Below are 18,951 nucleotides of genomic sequence, written 5' to 3' on the forward strand. Positions count from 1 at the left end.
TCTGTACTTGCTCAAAATACTTAAAAACACAAAAAAAAAAAAAAAAAAAATTATGAATATTTTTATAATGTCATTAAACATATAAAAAAAATTATATATAGATATATCTAAATTTACAAATATTTGAAAATTTTGTTGATTTTTTTTTTTTGTTTGTTTTTTGAATTATTAAAAAATATTTTTACATTCTTTGTTTTAAATTAATTCTTAAAATATAATTATTTTTATATAATACTTATTTTTAGAGAACACTTTTTACAAAAGAAATCAAGAACTATACAAAAAAAAACCATGTTTGCTACCACGTTACTATGGTTAATATTTTCTTTAATCTTAGCATATTAATTACGTTACGAATTTGTTTTTCAAATTAGCAAAATTTTTCGAGCAATCATTCAACAATCTCGCGAATCTCGCGAGATGTTGAAATTTGATGTTGCAAATTTCACTTTATTCGAACCAATACCATTTATAAGAATTTCCTTCTAATAAGTTTAAATATAATATTAAAATATAATTTAATATAAAAAAAGAATGGCCATTAATGACAATATTTGATTAATTTAGCTTTTTTGTAGCGTAAAGCCAACTCAGTATCGATAGAGACATTAAATAAATGCAATAAAAATAGTTAAATATTGTGTCACCTTCGTACTATAATTAACTAAAAAAATATTAGCTACCTTAACGTGGTAACAGACTTGGCTTACAAATAAGGAAAAAAAACTTAAAAATTAAAGCATATTTTTTTGTTTGATTAAACATCAAAAACTTATTTAAATCGTATTGAATGTTTTTTGTTTTTACTTTAACAAACTAATATTTAAATCTATTTGCAGAAAATTGCATTATTCGTAATCTTCGAGGCCAGGTACAGGTGGTTGCTCCATAAAACGCATTGTAGGTGGTGGAATTGATGTATTTGGATATAAAACTGGAGCTTGTTTTATAGGTGATTCGGTTGAAGAATCAAATGATTCGTCATCATCTTCATCCTCAACCTTGTCGTCTTGTGCAGCTAACATTTCATTTGCTTTTCGTATTAACTCCTCTGTTGACAGTGAGCTTAACACACTTGACGGTTTTGTTTGTGAGCTTTCAACTGTCATCTTGGAGGGGGATGTTGAGGTATGGTGTGAAAATGATTTTTTTGATACAAGCGGTAAGTTTAATGGAATTTGTGGTAATTCACCAGATGTATCTAAATGTTTTCGTTTAGCATCAGTTAATAAATCGCTATCATTTGCCGATCGTTTAATACTACTTGAAGGTAGTACTCTTTTCGAAATTGGCAAATTTAATGGAATATTTAAATCTGATATGTTTGTTTTACTTTCTAATGACGGTCGTGGTAGTTTTGGAAGTAATAACGGTATTGTAGGTAAAGGTTCATCGTCGTCTAGCACTGGTGTTGGTTCCTTTGTTGTGGATGAACTTGGTGCATAACTAGGTATACTAGTAGAAGATAGTGTGTTTGTTACAGGTGTATACTCTTCAATAGGGGAAGTTTCCTCTTTATCTTTTGGAAGAATATCTGTTTCATCACATTTTTTTGTTTTTATACTGTCTAATATTTGTTGTAGGTTGCTTGGCAGTGCAATATTTGCTAGACAAGATGATTCGATATCCTGTAAATTAAAAGATTTCCACTAGTATTGAATTTTTAAAAGGCGATTAATTTCACAAATAAATATATTGATTACTAATGAGACCGCAAAAAAACGTCGTAAGTTCTTAAGGGATCTCCTCTCTTTTAAAAAAATAGATTTAAAAAAAAACGTAGCTGTTACGAGGTTTGTTGTAGATTCCTATTTTTTATATCGCTGCGTTAAAAGTTATATTTCCCCTTAAATTTTAGCTTGCTTTTATTGTAAAATGAAAGGCTAAAGAATCAATCAAAAAAAATTTGTGTGAACTCATTTAGAAGTAGGGGGGGGGGGTAAAAATTAAAATAAATAGCACTTACTTTCTTTTGAACAATTCCCATTGAAATTGAATCAATTTCTTGCCGTTCTCGTTCAATTCGTTTATTAATTTCATCAATATTCCGCTGTATTGCCAAAGCATCTAAACCTGTTGAAGCAGATATTTCTGCTGAAAGTGATTGCGTTGAAACAGGAGATGCATCTAGATTTATAACTGATGTTGAACTAATTGTACTGCTTAAAAGATTCAATACATCTAATGAACTTGTAGTACTTGATTCTGATGGTGCGGCTGGTGCTGCATCCAATCCGGGTATTGTTGGATAATTGGATGTTTTAAATGGCTCCAATATTGACAAGTCTGATGCTACCGGTTTTGTCACTGGTGGTAGAGGTGGTAGTAATATTTTCTCTGTAAAAAAAAAAAAAATGATCAGATTGCAGTTACCAATTTGATAGTTTAAACATCATTTATTTGTGTAAATAATGCCAGAATGCAATAATAATAATATTCAGCTCTAACTTCATGGTGTTAACAAATTGTAACTGATACATACAAAAATTTACTCTAATATTTTTAACTCTCGAATCAAAAAGAGGGGTGTTATAAATTTTACCGCTATGTGTGTCTGTGGCATCATAGCTCCTAAGCGGATGAACGCGGGGATTTTTAAATTTTGCAAATTTCACTTGTTTCATAACGCGCCTAAAAAAGTATATCTTCCAAAATTTGCAAAACACCATTTTTGGTTTATCGGACCAGCTAATAGGAATGCAAAATACTATAAAAAAGTTAATAACTGAAAATGTGAAACCAATTTTTAGAAATTAAAATTATAGTAAAATAAGAAAATATTTTAATTAACACATGTTTACCTTTTTCACGTACAGTAGTCGATTTTGTTTTAATTATATTCACTGGAATTGTTGGCAAAGTATCATCTGAATCACCTGGACTGTAAGGTTCATCTATAAATAAAAAAATTTCAAATTATAAAATTTATATCAATGTTATAATTTAATAACAAATTAAGTACCCATGTCATCCAATGGTGGTGGTTCTGGTTTTGTTATTTCTGGCGGTGGAATTGGTGCTACGGTGGGTAAAGGTGGCATTACAATCGATGAAATTAAATTTGTCTTTGGTGGTCCAGTACGTGGATCTTTTATATCGCTAGGTGGTGGTGTATAAGATCTCGGTGGCGATGATTCTTTCATTTTCTTTGCCAAAATAGTAGCATTTGTTTCATATATTTGAGGTCGTTTACGTTTAGAGCTAACCAATATACCAAGTAGTAAATTTGGTCGTGATTCTTCAAAACCTTAAAAATAAAATTAAAAAAAAAAATCAAATTAATGATTATTTTATGCAACATTTTCCTAGCAAAAATTAAGTTAGTTTGGTGTAAAAAGTAAAACATTTGAAAATAATTATTTTACCTGGTCCACTAATAGGAAGTAACACTTGTGGTAAAGGATTATAACTTGCTTGTGGCATTATATAGAAATCTTTAATTGATGTATTAGCTGTTTTCACTACACCAAACCTAGAAAAAATAATATGAATTAAGGTAAGTAAGGCATCGTATCCCCGAGACAAGACTATACACTGTAGTAACAGAGTTTCTCTGTTGTGTTTAAAGGAAAAATAAGCCACTTTAATTAGGTAGACTTTGAATGTTTCTACATACAAAATAATAAGCTCATCATTTTTTTACATTAGAAATCATTTTAACAATTAGAAAGAAGCGAAAAAAATTACATATTCCCGGCCACTTTGCAGTTGAGGAGCCTGTACATTTTTCAATGGATTAAAGCACATTCCTTTTTTTATTTAAAATATAGGAAGAAGCATCTATAATAACCAATTTTTTTTTAAAATGAAATACTCTGCCATTAAAATTGGTTGAGGGATACGGTTTGTTCCATTAAATTCCCTAGCCACAATAATGCTGCAATCAACGTAAACGTTAGAACAACGCATTTTCACAAATGATAGTTTTTTCGGGGTGCCGAATCGATGACTGTCATGCAAACAGTGTGAATTTCGTCGGAGGCATGTGCAGCAAGGAACCGGGCATACATATATATATATCACAAAGAGTGAGATATCATTTATATGTATATATATATATATATATATATATATATATATATATATATATATAATATACATATACATATAAATGATATCTCACTCTTTGTGAACATTAAGAGAATTAAAGCTTAAATTTTTTTTTAAGAATTATAGATCGTAATATGATTCTCGAATGTACTATAAAATCAAAACATAATTAATTTAAATAAATAATAACAAAGAACTTGCCTTTTTCTGCTACTTAAATAAGTATATAAAGATTGGTATGCACTTTGTTCATCTGAATTTTCTGGCATTAATCTTAATATACTAATATATTTAGCTGTTGATCTTCGCATTTTACTTAAATACTCCCATACAGTATCTGGACTAATCCTTCCCACGATATCTAAGCTTGTTGATAATTCCTTAGCCAAACTTATACAATCACCTGATACCTAATATAAAACAATAAAAATTAGTAGTACAAAGTCTCATTAATTGTAAATGTTCTAAAACTGAGTTATCCAATTTTTGAATAAACACTCTGGTAGACACCAAATAAAAATTAGTTCCGATTTCAAATTGAAATATAACCAAAAAGTGCAGGATATTTTTTTGTATGATCAAATTTCAGTTTTTCTATAGCACTGTCTACTTCATAGGAAATGGATATAATTATATCCATTTTATTGATCTTTATAATAATTTTATAGAGATTTAAAACAGATATAAATCGAAAAACAACGCCTTTTGGAAGTTGTCCTAAGATGTATTTTCTTAATCCTCTAAAAGATAAATAACACCAACTTTTCTCTCTACTGTTACTCTTAATCCGTCCAGATAAATAATCGGATTCTTTAAGATTCTCTTAAGATTTCTTAAAATTCTAACGTTTTTACTCGTTATAGTCAAATCCACAAAAAACATGCTGCTATATTCGTGAATTATTTGTTACAACAGTGTACAAATACTAAGGCATTGTATGTATACATATATTCAATACACACACAACTGTAAATTTATAAATTTTTTTTGTGTTTATCTTTTTAACAAGACGAGCAATGACCGTTTTCTTGGAACCAAAAAATTCGTCATAAATTGTTTCAATACGTTGTTTTTGAAAAAATGGTAAGAATCGTTTTCTAGAGATATATAAAAGTGTTTATCTTTTTTATACCTCTAGCATGTTATTCATGCACATTTTCATTATTAACACCTAATTCCACAGACGGTGGAAAAGTTTTCTTTATTTTTATTTTTTAATACTTATCTTATATTTCAATTTTATTGAATTCCTAAGAAAATCAATTTCATGATTCTTTTACCATTAATTTATTTTGTAATCTCTTACGCTTAAAGACAGATTCGTTTAAGAACTTAAGTCACATATTAAGTATAAAACACTCTGTTAAAAATTCAAGTTTGCCGTCTCTTTTCGTTTTTGAATAAACAGATAAAAGATAAAAGTTCTGTTAAGAGGTTGTGATTCAAAAAGAGATAGATCATTACTTTATTTAATGAAGCCAGTGCCAAAATTTTGATTCAACCTTCAATATTTCTAAGCATTATAAGTTATTAAATTTAATATCTCATATATTTAATATATGGAGATAATAGATAAAAATGTATTCGCCTCAATATTTTCGAAAATTATGATGACATTAGCAATTTCTCCATTATGATAAAAAAGAATTTAAAAATTCCCTTGGACATATTTGATCACATAGTAAAAATATTAATAAAACTTACTTCTTGAGCAGTAATTCGAAATTTCGCAACATCAATCATATTAATAAATCCTTTCCAAATAACGGGACCATCAGCAGAGGTGGGTTGCGTTGAAATCGTCTTAGTTGGTGCTGAAATTATTTTCTTTTCAATATTTTCAGATGATTCCGACAACTCTGGTGTGGGTGGTTCTTCCGTTGCTAAAAATAAATATAATTAACAAATATTAAAATCGATTAAAAAAATCGGTCTCAATTTTTCGTTCAAAATCGGTCTCGAAACTAAGATAAAAAATGATTTGTTCTGACATGGAAGATCTCATAAATTAAATTGTTTTTTGTGGATGTGGTGAAAAACTGTTACAATTTATTTCTAATGCAATTTAATACACATATGATTACTAACTACAATAAATAGAAGTTTTCTATTATTTATAAAATTTACTTTTCAACTTTGCGCAGAATTCTTTAACTGACAATATTATATCCGTAAGTTACACTCGTGAAAAATTTTGCGGACGCCATAATGCATTCCAAACTGAAGCTTTCGCAGCAAATATTATATAAAGTTGTACGTGTATACAATTTTCGGATATACTACTTTTAAAATATAAATAAAATAAAACTTTCACTCTTTAAGTATGAAATAAAATAAAAATTGAACTAGAGTTTAATCAGAAAGATTATAATATTCAGTTATCCTACTAAAAGTTCATTATAGAATGTTGTGTTTTTAATCTACCTGTATCTACAGATGTGCGCGACTGTTTATCGATAGGTGTTGAATCGATATCAGCACTTCGAGGTGGTGTAGCAATGGTCACTGTTGAACTTGGTTCATGATCTGATTCACTATCAGCAGTTACTAAATCAGTAGAAAAATTCATTACTTATTAATTACTATTAACTATTTAAAAAACACTCCTAATATATTTTTTTAAATAGTTATAATAATTACCAGTTGATATTGGGGCAAGAATTTCGTCTCTTAAAATTCGATTATCTACAACTTTGTTATCAACCAATGATTCTAATATTTCTTTTGACTTTTTATCCAATCCCATTGTAAGTAAATCAGTTGTATCTGATTTGCTAAGATCTCTTGTTGAGTTTTTAGTTGTGTTACTTGAAGTTGTACTGTCCGATTCTGAATCTTTGTGCCTGCTACTATTATTGTGCTTATGCTTAGAAGACGATCTGAAATAATGATTATTTTTAAATAAATGTTCAAAAATAAATAAACAATTCACAATTCATTGCATTGGTGTTAAAGACCTAAGTCAAATCCTAAAAATAAATTAGCGAGATTGAAATCATACGTCCTCTAAAGGGCTGCCGAGGCATATTAAGGTCCACTGCTCCATTTAACGTCCTGATTTCACATTTCAAGAACTTAAAAAATCGAACACATTTTATGCTTAAAATTTGGCAACGAAATTAGACAAATTACCTATTTAAAAAATTAGCGTTTGAAATTTTCTCGAAACATATCGAAAAACTTTTTTTTCGTTTTATGTTTCACTCGCCAAATTTATGTTCAGAGATAAAAATACATTAAAAACAAGTGAAAACAATTAAAAGAGTTAATAAATACCCTGTATAAATGTGTTGAATTTCTATAATCACTTTTCTTTTTTAGAGGATATTTCACAAGACCATTTATTGCAGCTCTAAATTTTCAACTGCCTATCTTTTATATTTTGAAAAAAATGGACACCCAAGTTTTATTTTAATTTGCCCCTTCAAGGGTAAACAGTGACGTTTACGAAAAAATGTTTTAAACAAAAGTTGTTTATTTTTTTAAAAGGAACATTTTTTACATTTAAGGGTTGCCAAGATGGGTCCTACGGATCCAAGACCGAAATGACCTATGTTGCTCATTTGCGAACTGAATCTCACTTTTTATGTTCTGAGCACGCTATAAAAATTTCAGCTTGATATTTCTTTTCGTTTTTGAGTATCGTGTTGACAGATGGACAAACAGACAACCGGAAATGAACTCTTTATGTGAGTTTATGAACACCTATACCAAAATTTTGTTCGTAGCATCAATATTTTTAAGCGTTACAATATTGGGAGTAGACTTAGTATATCTTGGTATATATTACATATATACAGGGTCTAAAAACCATGGTGGAACAGTGATCCAAAAAAGGCTAAAAGATAAAATTAGGACAAATAGAGAGCAGTAGATTTGAGAAAAACACGACTTGAATAATTTTTTTAGGATTTGGATCTTTTAAATCGACATTTAACTTACTTATTTTTGTGATCATGTTTATCCTTATGTCGACTTTTATCATGATCTGTAGATTTGTGTCGTGATCCACTTCGTGAACGATGCCTACTCTTTTTCGAATCAGAACTTCTACGATCCTTACTAATGTAAAAGAGAAAGTAGATTATAATTGAATCAAACATAGTATGCAAATCAATTGACTTTAGTGATTCGGTTAAGGTAGTATGATCACGGTACCTTGATGGGTTAGATGATTAATAATGTTAGCGATCGAACGAAGAGCGATAAACAAAGTTTTAGTTCATGAATATCCTTAATTTGCTACTGTAATCATACTATTTTATGGTATTTTAATAAGTTCGTTCTTTTAGTAATTAGTACTTTCGTTCGGAACTTAATAATGCAATTTAGTAGTCCATTTTATTAATATAAGCCCATGCGTATGATATCGTGAAATTATTGAGATCAAAAAGAAATAATGACAAACCTTCCATCCCTCCTTCTATCTTTACTCCTGCTTCTTCTCTTTCTATCATGACTTCCATCTCTGTGTTTTCGACTACTTCGATCTCGACTACTTTTGTGATGTGAACTGCTACTTTCCCTTCGATGTTTGTGGTCTGACGCTGTAATTTAATAAATAAAAATTAATCATTTATGATAAATTAAAAATTATTCTCCTTAATTTTATGGATAGAAAATATCCTCATTTTTTTTTTAAATTAAATGTAATTATGTAATTGTCTGGCCGTTTACATAGGCATAAAATAGGATGGAAAATGGAAGATAGAAATGATAAAATTATAAAGGTTCCTTTTTACTATTTGGCAAAGAAATCCTATAAATAAATACATTGAACACTTACATTTACTCTTAGACGTATCCTTTGAGCTACTATCTTGAGATCGTGGACGTTCAGTTGTACTATCTGCTATTCGTTCTTCATTGTTTAATGAGCCATCTAAATCAGCAACAATTGTTGAATCGACAGCATCTACACGTTTCTCAATTACTTCTTCACCTTTATGTGATTTGAGTACATAGGTTCGTACACACGATAACAAATCTAATTCTGTTTTCTTTATCATGTCTAATTGATGTTTTGTTTCACGTTCACGCCATTGTGCTAATTCTTGACTTGCTAGTTCCTCTGGCAGTAAACGTACTAATTGCTTTGGTGAAACTGCCTTTTGACATATTCGTTTCCATAATGTTTCATTTTTTGGATCTTTTATATTAAATATTAAACTTCTATAACGATTTCTATATTTAGCACCAGTATCTTTGTTAAATAAACTATATAATTCAGCTTCTATTTCGTCCGATAACTTTTTTACCTACAATCAAAATATACTTAATGAATAAAAATGAAGCTTCACGTGATTACTTTTTAGTTTTCGAATATATTGTTTTCTTGTTTCGAAATTTCGATTCACAATCAATATTTTTTAGAGATAGATGCTCTGAGCGTTCTGTATCGCCCCTTGCCACAAAATAATGGTTTTTACTGCATTTGCCTAGATTAAAATTTCATAATTATGTCTAGAAACCAAGGGTTTAGTTTCTGCATTTCTTTTTATCTTACTATTTTCATTTTTTAATTTCACAATTTATGATCAGATCTAAATTAAAATTTTCAAATTTAAACGTAATAAAAATCCTTATCAAAAATCGGTATTAAAAGTAAATATTATAATTATACTTACACTTTCTTCAGACATCTTAATTTCCTCTTGTTCCTTTAATCGTAGCAATAAATGTTCAGCTAATGTTTTCCGTACATTTCCTCGCAGTTGTTCCGGTCCTTTCTGTTGCCTATTATCCTCTGTTACTGAAGAAACACTTTTTTGTCGTGATACTTTTTGGGGTGTTGTAGTTGACTTTGCATTTGAATTTGGTGTTTTTTTCTTTACTATCGGTTTTTCTTCCTCTTGTGGCGGCGTTTGTTTGGGAGTCTGTGGAGTTGTAGGAGTAGTTGGGGGAATGGTTTTTTGTTTTATTGGTGGTGTTTTTATTGTTAGTGTATGCGGTTGAATTATTTTTACACCTTTCACTTGTGCCAATGGAGTCTACAAAAAAAAAATATTAAAGGAATGTCATTATTAACATAACAGTAGTGGTGCTCGTCGGCATTATGATGTTATTGAAAAATACAAATAACAAAATTATAGAAAATGTATATCGTTATGAAATACACTTTATTCAGTATAAGTCATAGAAACCAAAAATTATATCTTTCGATAAGATATGAAGGTACGACTTTGAAGACCATTTGATTACAATTTTAATAAAAAACATACTTACTGAAGTTACCATTTTCGCTTGTTGATTTTTAACAGGCGTCGTAGTAGCGGTATTTGGTAATTGTTTATTCGGTGTTTGTGAATTTGGTTTGCCGTAAAATGATTGTTGTGATTTTTGTAGTAATCCTTTCCCGAGTTGATGATTTAGAATATGTGGCGCTTGTTTGTTTGAGCCTGGCGTTTGTTTACCTTGTATTTTGAGATTTTGTTGTGAATTTTTATTAACACCAGTTTTATTCAGTTGCAGTTTTGATTGGGTTAATGTCTATGAAATAAAATATATAGTATTAATTTTGTATGTATATGTAAAAATTTCGATGGAAGCACTAATACAATAAGTTTAAATTGTATCCAAATAATCTTGTTTAGAGAAATAAAGACAAACATATTTATTGTCGATTTATTTTAGCTCGAAGTTCTTTTTCTTTTGTCGAAGTCATTGCTAGCTGGACAAAAATCGTGACAGTAGTTTTTAGAACTATAGCAAACATTTAATAAGCAAGGAAATATAAAAAAAATTTATAATAGCTACCATTTTCTAGAAATGTTTAGCATTTTTCTAATATTTCTTAGTTTTTAAATTTGAAATGACTTTAATTGACATCGATTATGTTGCCGGTTAGTAGTAAATGAAGATAATAGTCGTAGAACTAATAATAAAATGTTTGGTACAATGATAATTTGATTTTACACTTACTTTCAGGATAAAACAACTCAATAATGTAGGCAGGGATATTTTGATGGGCATTTGTGCTTCATTGAATATGTTGCAATAATCAAGTAAAAAAATAATTACTAACCTTATTTCCAGAACTAACAACTTCAAAACCAGGATGTTGTTTTAACCATTGTTTCAAATTTGCCACTGTCGGTGCATTATTTCCTGATAAACATCTTCCTGTGGCGCGTTCGAAAACAATAACCTGAAAGAAAATTGTACAATAATTCTGTTATTTTAGATAGTTAGCGAAATAATAAGTATGAAAATGGTGGAGAATTTAGAGTTTTCACATTGTGTTACTGTCATCGGTCTACTGTAGTTTTTTTTTCACTTTATAGGCAGGTTGGATAAAATTTTTTCAGTCAGAAACTTGAAAAGGCTAAACTATTTTTAAATAAAAAATGAGCTAAATACGTTGATGACAAAAAAAATTAGTAAATATTATGTTTTTAGCGGCAATTTTCATTGGTTTGATGTTTTTCATTAAAATAGAGCTGTTTTTCAATAAAAAATTTAAATCTCACTTAACAAAGGATAAAAGCACGTATTACATATTTATTAAGTAACTCTAAATACAGAGAGTTTCAGATTATATAACAAAAATAAGAAAAAAGTTCATATGCATTTGTATACTTTCAAGCTTTTTTTAAATAAATTGAAATAGAATGTAAAAACTATTTGACTAACTTCGATTACATTTGGCACATCTTTAGTAATAAGTATTGAGCTAAATTAGATTTCCATGTTTTCCAGTTTGTCTTTAAAATATGTAGTTAAGTAGTTAGGATACACCAGCTTCGCAGATTAAGCTACTTACTTATTACCAAAACCATACAGAGTGTAATAGAAGTAAATTTTAAGATATATTGGAAAAAAACTGGTTAATTTCAAGTTAGACTAACATGGAAAGAGGCTCGTCAAGAATATGTTGTGTATCGTTGAATTCTGGCTTGTTGTATATTCTTGGCTTTCGTATTATAAAGATACATACCCTTTCAACTGCATTACTATGTTGTACAATGCAACTTTCACTACAATATACACTTCCAGATCTAGATGGTCCTTTACAAACAATACAACGCTGAACTGGTTTATCAGCATCTTCTGACGATTGCACAGTATTTTGTTGTGGAGTAGTTGTTGGCGCTGTTGGAGATAATAAATCCATAGTTGCCTGTTGTGCTTCATTTAATGCTTGCTGTAATGCATTTTTCTAGAATGTAATTAAAGTAGTTGGTAAGTGTCAATTTCATTTCGTGAAAATCGATAAACGTTGAAATTCAAAGAATGAGTCTTCGTCATAAAAAAAACAACTCGTGAGCAGCAGAGCTCCGTCATTAAAGTCATATTTTCTCATCATTAAATATTTCTTATTAAAAGATGCTTTTTATTGAAATGGCATGTTTTTGTAAACATAAAATATTTACATAAAAGAGCAGTAGAACCTGGATAATTTACAACTCCAAAAGGCACATCCTTGACACTATGTCAACCTGCATACCGATTTTCAGAATATTTTTACAATGACACGTCAAAATACTAATTCATAACTGTCGATAATCTACGATAATCGATCAATAGAAATGCTAGCTTTCAAAATTTTTGTCTGTTTTTTTGTAATAAAATTTGATGGAAAAAGTGGATTTTGTATCCATACAACCTTAACCCGTCAGCACTCGCGTTATGAGCATTTGCTCACACTCGATTTATAATTTCTTCTATGAGTCACTCATACACGACAAATTGTAAAAGCTTGAGGCGCTTCGATTCACTTTTGATTTGTTAAATAGAGCGCTCCCGCCTTTTTCTATGAGTGACTCACAGAAAAAAATTACTTTTTTAAATATTTTTAATTTAAAACTGAAAAAAATATTTGCTTATCAAATATGGTAAAAGCGATGGGAAAATCGTATATAAATAATCGGAAATCATATGCATGCAAAATTTCAGCTCACTTGATATGTGATTCAAATTGAGTTGCGAGATTCCACCCGAACACACATAGTTACATAAATACATACATACATACATACATACATACAAGTGCAAGCTAAATAAATGCTTGTGATAGAAATATGGTGTAATTAGTTAAAATGAATTTAGTTATTTAGATTATTTCTCTGCTCTAATATTTTCACTCTCAAACATCATAATCAAGTAATCGAACTATTTATTAGCTAGTGCATTAAAAAATATATTTACATAACGTTATGTAGAAATTATTATTTACAAAGTTAAGGAATATTTAACGTGCGATATATTTGACGCACGTGCAGGACGAGTGAGCAAATCTCTAATCACGCGACTAAAGATTGTCGAATAGTTGACACGAGTGGTGACTGGCTTAAGGGTAAAAGATTCGTTAATGCAACAAATTAGACAAAAGTTTATTTGCCTTATCTCATTTAAAACCTTAAAAAATATAATTTTGTAGGATTATAACTTACTTTTACTTTTTGACAATTAGGACATTGCCATTCTTTGCCTTGTTGTTCCATTTGTCGACCCAAAGCTTTACTAACACCAACACATTGTCCATGAAACCATTCTTCACATGTATCACAACAAATCATAAATCGATTGTTATGCGGCTGCTTACAAATACACCATAATCTGTCTGGATCATCTTCAGATTTCCAACTTTCATCCGAATCTGAGATATCGGAATCATCTGCAGCATTGGTATTTGATTGTAATTGTTCGGATCGGCTATTATCCGTATTTTGTTTTCTAAAATAAATAAATTGAGTATAATATAACTGATTTTTATAAGTCTTTATTTGTTGCGTTATTTTCAATTCTAGTTCAAAAACTATTGATCCGCTTTTGACGGAGGACATTTACCATTGAATGTATATCAAATTTGAGTAAAATGCTAGCTTCAACTACATATGAATATTTTTCAATGGGAAAATCAGAAATCATAACAGTCGTTCATAAATGACGATGAGAGACGTCAAATCGAAGGCATTAATTTTTATTTAATCACCATTTTAATATCGTCCAATCGAAGATATTAATTTTTATTTAATCATCATTTTAGTAAAGTTATAAGAAAGTTTCATGAAAAAAATACTTATCGATAAATCAATATTTTTCAAAAATAATATCGATAACAAGACTTGAAACTTTTACCAATTAATAATTATTTAAACTTTTAACAGAATTTCAACAAATTTTCAATTTCTATTAATTTAAAATTTACTCAGTTTTCCTATGAACGCACATAGCAAATAAATAGATTTTTGAATGAATGTCCTTAAAATTTTATATCATTTTAATTTCTTTTATTTGTCGTTTAACAGGTCACATGAATCCGCCCTTAAAGATATTAATCAGTAATTGGAAATAATATTATAGAAACATTTTTCTAGATAATTTCGAATACCTGCGATTCACAAAAGTAGGATTTGTATTAGTTAAATAAAAAACCATAAGCTAAAAATCCTACAATTATTGGATGAATTTTACAAACATTTTTTCTAAATGTTCTTCGATTTCAATTGAGTCTTAGAGTAGATCGCCTTTAGTAACATTTTATAAGTCATGAAGAGAACATTTCAAATATATAAAATCCGGCCGCCGCAGGCGTATTTTTATTATTTATTGGATTTTAACACTAATAAAGATTCTACCTTGCGATAGAAAAAAGAAGTATAGTATGCAACGTCCATAGATACATAATATTTAACGAAAATGTTTGTTTAAAATCTTGTAATACGCACCATACGCACAAGTATAAAGGTATACATAAGGAATCTTTCGCTTTATCAATCAATGAAAAGATCAGATGAGTTGTTTATGTATAGTTTACATTTTTTTACTCGTAGCGCTGACTAGTTAACGTTAAAATCGAATAAATTGCCTAATATGTGTTTATCGACGAAAGGTCTAGATAATTAATTAAAATAACTTACGATTTTTCATGTTCTGCCGTCGATATAACACTTGTATTTTGTAAAGTAGATGGTGGAGCCGTTACAGAATTAGTATCCGAATCTGAAGTTAATTGTGTTGCACTAGTATTATTATCCCCACCTTGTTTACGTTTACTACTTCTGGTTGCTGGCTTTTCAATTGGTGGAATTATAATAACGCGACCGTCGGGTCGAACTATTTGAATTGGTTTGTTCGTATTATTCTTCGTAATCAAATTACCTGCTGGCGCTTGTGCAGTGCTTGAAACAGGCGTTTGAATTTTATTCTGTGGTTTTTGTTGTAATTTTGTGTGTGTTTCGTTTGGAATGACATCCTGCGTATTTTCCGTAACATTCATATTCTCTACTTCTTTCTGAACGAATGAATCGTCATTAGTTTTCGGTAAAACCGAATCTAGATTATCCAAATTTTGATCAACTAACGTTAAATTTGTATCAATGACTTTTTGTATATCAGCATTTTCAACAAGTTTTGCTACTTGGAATAGCAAATCTTCTGGTATTAATTCATCTGCGTTTAGATCTAAATCTAAGTTAGCATTATCTAACCCGGCTAACGTTTGTTCAGTTGCATCCATTGGCGTTGTTGAATCTACTTCAGATGTAATTGGAGCTTTATCAGGTTTTAAGTCAATTTTAGACAAATCATCTTTCGTTTTGTTACTGCCTTCAATTCTATCTTCAACTTTTTGATCAACTGATTGTGTCCGAGGTTTAATATTTGGCTCAGTTACTTTAGTCGGTGAATCACCACTAACACTAACTCGTCGAATAACATCCGGTGTCGAAAATAATGCAATACCATCGTCAAACAATCCAATAGGTTTTGGCACCTTCTTTTTTGGAAGTTTCTTTGATTGATCATGTTTATCTGTTTGTGGCGATACAACTTCTTGTTGTGGAGTCGTAGGTGTCACCGGTGTCACTGGTGTAACAGGAGTAATCGGCGTACTGGATTCTTCTTGAACCAAATTCGTTTTTGATTTAGTTCGTACAATTTTATTTGTTTTTATAACTAATGGCGGTTTTGTAGGGTCCTTATTTTGTTGAATTTTTTTCGGTTTTCCAAGTGAACGATTTAAAGATTTATTAGCTGATTTGTCACGTTTTCGATTTGCACCCGATTTATTGCGCTTACTACCAAAAGTTTTATATTTTGGTTTTGATATTTTCTGTTTGCCAGCATCAAAATCAGAATCTTCGGAATCATCATCCATTTCAAAATCTGAATCAGAGCTAATATCACTTAAATCTTCTTCTAATTTTGAGTCATTACTGACTGATGTTTGAGAAGGTTCTTTGACAATTTTACATTCTTTTTCTTTGACGGGTAATTTTTGTACTGGTGGCTCTTTAGTTGGTTCCTTAATGGGAGTACTCGTCTGTGGCATTAAAGGTGGAGTTGCAGTGGTAGCAACTCGAATACCTGTAGCTGGTTTTGTAACCGTAACTATCTTTAGTGTTTTCTTTATTGGTGTTGACGAAAGAGCACCACCGCTTATAGGTTTGGGTACAGATTGTACAAGTCCTACAGAACAAGGTGTCGTCTTAATAACTGGAGGTTTAGTAACAACTTGTGGTGCACTGTTTGTATCTTTTGATTTCTCCAACTGTGTCAACAATTGACTCGTTGTATCAACAGGAGCTAGTAAAGATGTTACCGGTTTCGAGATTGATGTCGGTGGTTTTGAGACTGGTTCATTGTCTGCCTCTAATACAGCCATTAAATCTTCAGTACTCTTATTCAGAGTTTGTGATTGTAATAGATCACTGTTATTTTTATTAATTGTTTCTAATTTTTGACCTGGTGAAGTTAATGGTGTGTAGCAATGATCCATTTGAATATTTCGACACATCCTGCTGATTTCGTCAATATCGACCGTTAGTTCTTCTGGAATTAAATTTTATTTATTATTTTTAAATGTTTATTCAAATTTGAATGTATATTATATTATTTAAATATTGTTGTAAAGTAAATAAAATACAATATATACGTATAAACTCTATACAATTTGCTGATGGTTTAAGATTCGAAAATTTACCCTCATCTGTAGAATGAAATAATTTTGAAAATCTATGAATCGTGAAAAACTGATAAATCTTTTTTTTATTGATAGTGAGGTTTTTTAGGACTCTATAGTTTGTTTACTTAAATAAATAAAAAGTTGAAATTTAGACTAATAGGGAACCGAACTATATCTACTGGCTTGGGTACGTTTTCTCCGACGGCAAAATTTAACAATGAATGCTTATAGAAGTAGGGAATATAAAACAAAAATCAGGAAAAAATTCCAACTGTGTCTTTCAACTATCTGATCCTAGAATTATCTGAAGGAAAAGATATTGAGATTGATTTGGTAAATTCTCCGCCAGAAACCGAATAGTTTCATGATAAATAAATCGCGACTTGCGATAGGTGGAGGATACCAGTTTAAGAATTTACATTGGAAACCGCAAGAAAGTGTGAGAAAAAAATGCGGACCAAATGATTACAGGAGAGAGACAAAGAATCCCGCAATTTAACATTCGATTTGGTTAAAATTTCTTGAAGCTCTAGATACAAAACGATAGTGTCATCCTGATAAACGTTATTATTGAACATTAAATGCCTTAAGTTGTATGTATTCAGTTACAATAATATATTCATAGGATTAACTCATTTATATAACTCACAAATACAATACTTTTTGGCTATTTTAATGGATGTAATTCCGAAACGAACGGTTTTATAGGTTTTGTTTAAAATTTCAGAAATATTTAATCAAAACCTTAATCCAATGTTAAATGTGCGTGTTCCTTTACCAAATGTGTATGATACACTTTCGTAATTAAAGTGTATTCAATTTTTTATTTAAATGAGTAATGAATTTCCTAAAAGCGTAACTTTGATTCTCGAAGAAAAGCACAGTAAAAAAATTTTACTACTACAACTTATTTATGAAATTCAACAAACTTATTCATTTCAATTAACGCTTCAAATTTGTTTCGAAATATTAATAAAGTTGATCTTTGTGTATCGACATTTTGTCCGAAACAAAATGAATTATGACAAGATAAATACAAATTGGTTTATGAAAATATGTATAACAACCATGTATTTTGATTATATATATGAAGAAAGGTGAGCCATTGAACTTCTATGCGAAAGGGGAGAGTCAAATGGTCGCAACTTCTAGCTTCACGCACTTACGAATAATTATTTTTAACAAAAATTACAGATTCTCTAAAACTTCATTTAATATATACATTTTACTTAAGCCATAATATTCCACTTAGTATATTCATGGTCAAAGTTTAGAATTGAACTGTGAACTTTTTAAATGAGATACGTAAAAGCAAATCAAAGCGGCTTTATAGTTTAAGTACAATAAAGATAATCACCTTTCAATTAATAAAGTTGGTGTTAAAAATACTACAATTTTATAATTTTTTAAATAAGTTGTATGTATCATGATTTTGACTGAAATACATTTATTTTAAGTTTGGCTTAAATCAAAAAAGCTACTTCCATTTCGTAAATTGAACGAGACTATTAACCAATAGATTTTATCCCTCAAACTAACCTATAACTAAATACAAATAAAATAAGCTTACCCATTTTCTTATGATTTGTTTGCGGTGGTTCAAGAATATCTGTGGTATCAATATTGTGAGTGCCAATATTGTTAGTAGTTTCTAAAAAGGTTTCCAATGTTGCATCAACTTCATCATTTTCTGTACTTGTTCCTGACATTCGGACTATACTCACTTCAGTATTTTGACTACCTTTATCTACGAACAAAAATGAACAATCAGAAACACAATTCATTCAAACTCGGGGGCATTCACATACTTAATAGATTGTTTAACGTTTCTGGATCCACAGATAAGGAACCATCTTCACCAACAACTATAACCAAAGCATTATCAGCGGATTTTGTAGCTGGAGGAAAATCTTTAACAACAGTATTCGACATTTTTTAATATTTTTATTAAACACCATTTAAATCGAATTTCAATAAAAAACATAACAAAAAAT

General features: G+C 29.7%; 1 protein-coding gene across 1 annotated transcript; it reads right to left on the bottom strand.

The window, feature by feature from the left end:
• Positions 1-650: 650 nt before the first annotated feature.
• LOC123306100 lies at positions 651-18,889 on the bottom strand. The gene is made up of 20 exons (XM_044887974.1): positions 18,766-18,889; positions 18,528-18,698; positions 14,913-16,824; positions 13,443-13,725; positions 11,987-12,208; positions 11,075-11,197; positions 10,276-10,539; positions 9,678-10,040; positions 8,837-9,308; positions 8,459-8,597; positions 7,993-8,112; positions 6,691-6,929; positions 6,475-6,597; positions 5,755-5,933; positions 4,252-4,460; positions 3,366-3,472; positions 2,963-3,247; positions 2,802-2,894; positions 1,967-2,337; positions 651-1,628 (listed from the first exon to the last, which is right to left on the bottom strand). Exons 1-20 carry the CDS (start codon positions 18,887-18,889, stop codon positions 849-851), a joined length of 6,579 nt encoding a protein of 2,192 aa, XP_044743909.1. The 3' UTR covers positions 651-848.
• Between the last annotated feature and the right edge of the window lie 62 nt (positions 18,890-18,951).

This window comes from Chrysoperla carnea, chromosome 1 (genome assembly GCF_905475395.1).
Source record: "Chrysoperla carnea chromosome 1, inChrCarn1.1, whole genome shotgun sequence".
Lineage (NCBI taxonomy): Eukaryota > Metazoa > Arthropoda > Insecta > Neuroptera > Chrysopidae > Chrysoperla > Chrysoperla carnea.

Coding starts and splice junctions, on each gene's coding strand:
- LOC123306100 (XM_044887974.1), bottom strand. CDS start 18,889: ATGTCGAATACTGTTGTTAAAGATTTTCCTCCAGCTACAAAATCCGCT. Junction 11,198..11,986: donor ATAGTAATGCAGTTGAAAGG/GTATGTATCTTT, acceptor ATTTTCTTTCAG/GTTATTGTTTTCGAACGCGC. Junction 1,629..1,966: donor TGGGAATTGTTCAAAAGAAA/GTAAGTGCTATT, acceptor TTTAATTTACAG/GATATCGAATCATCTTGTCT.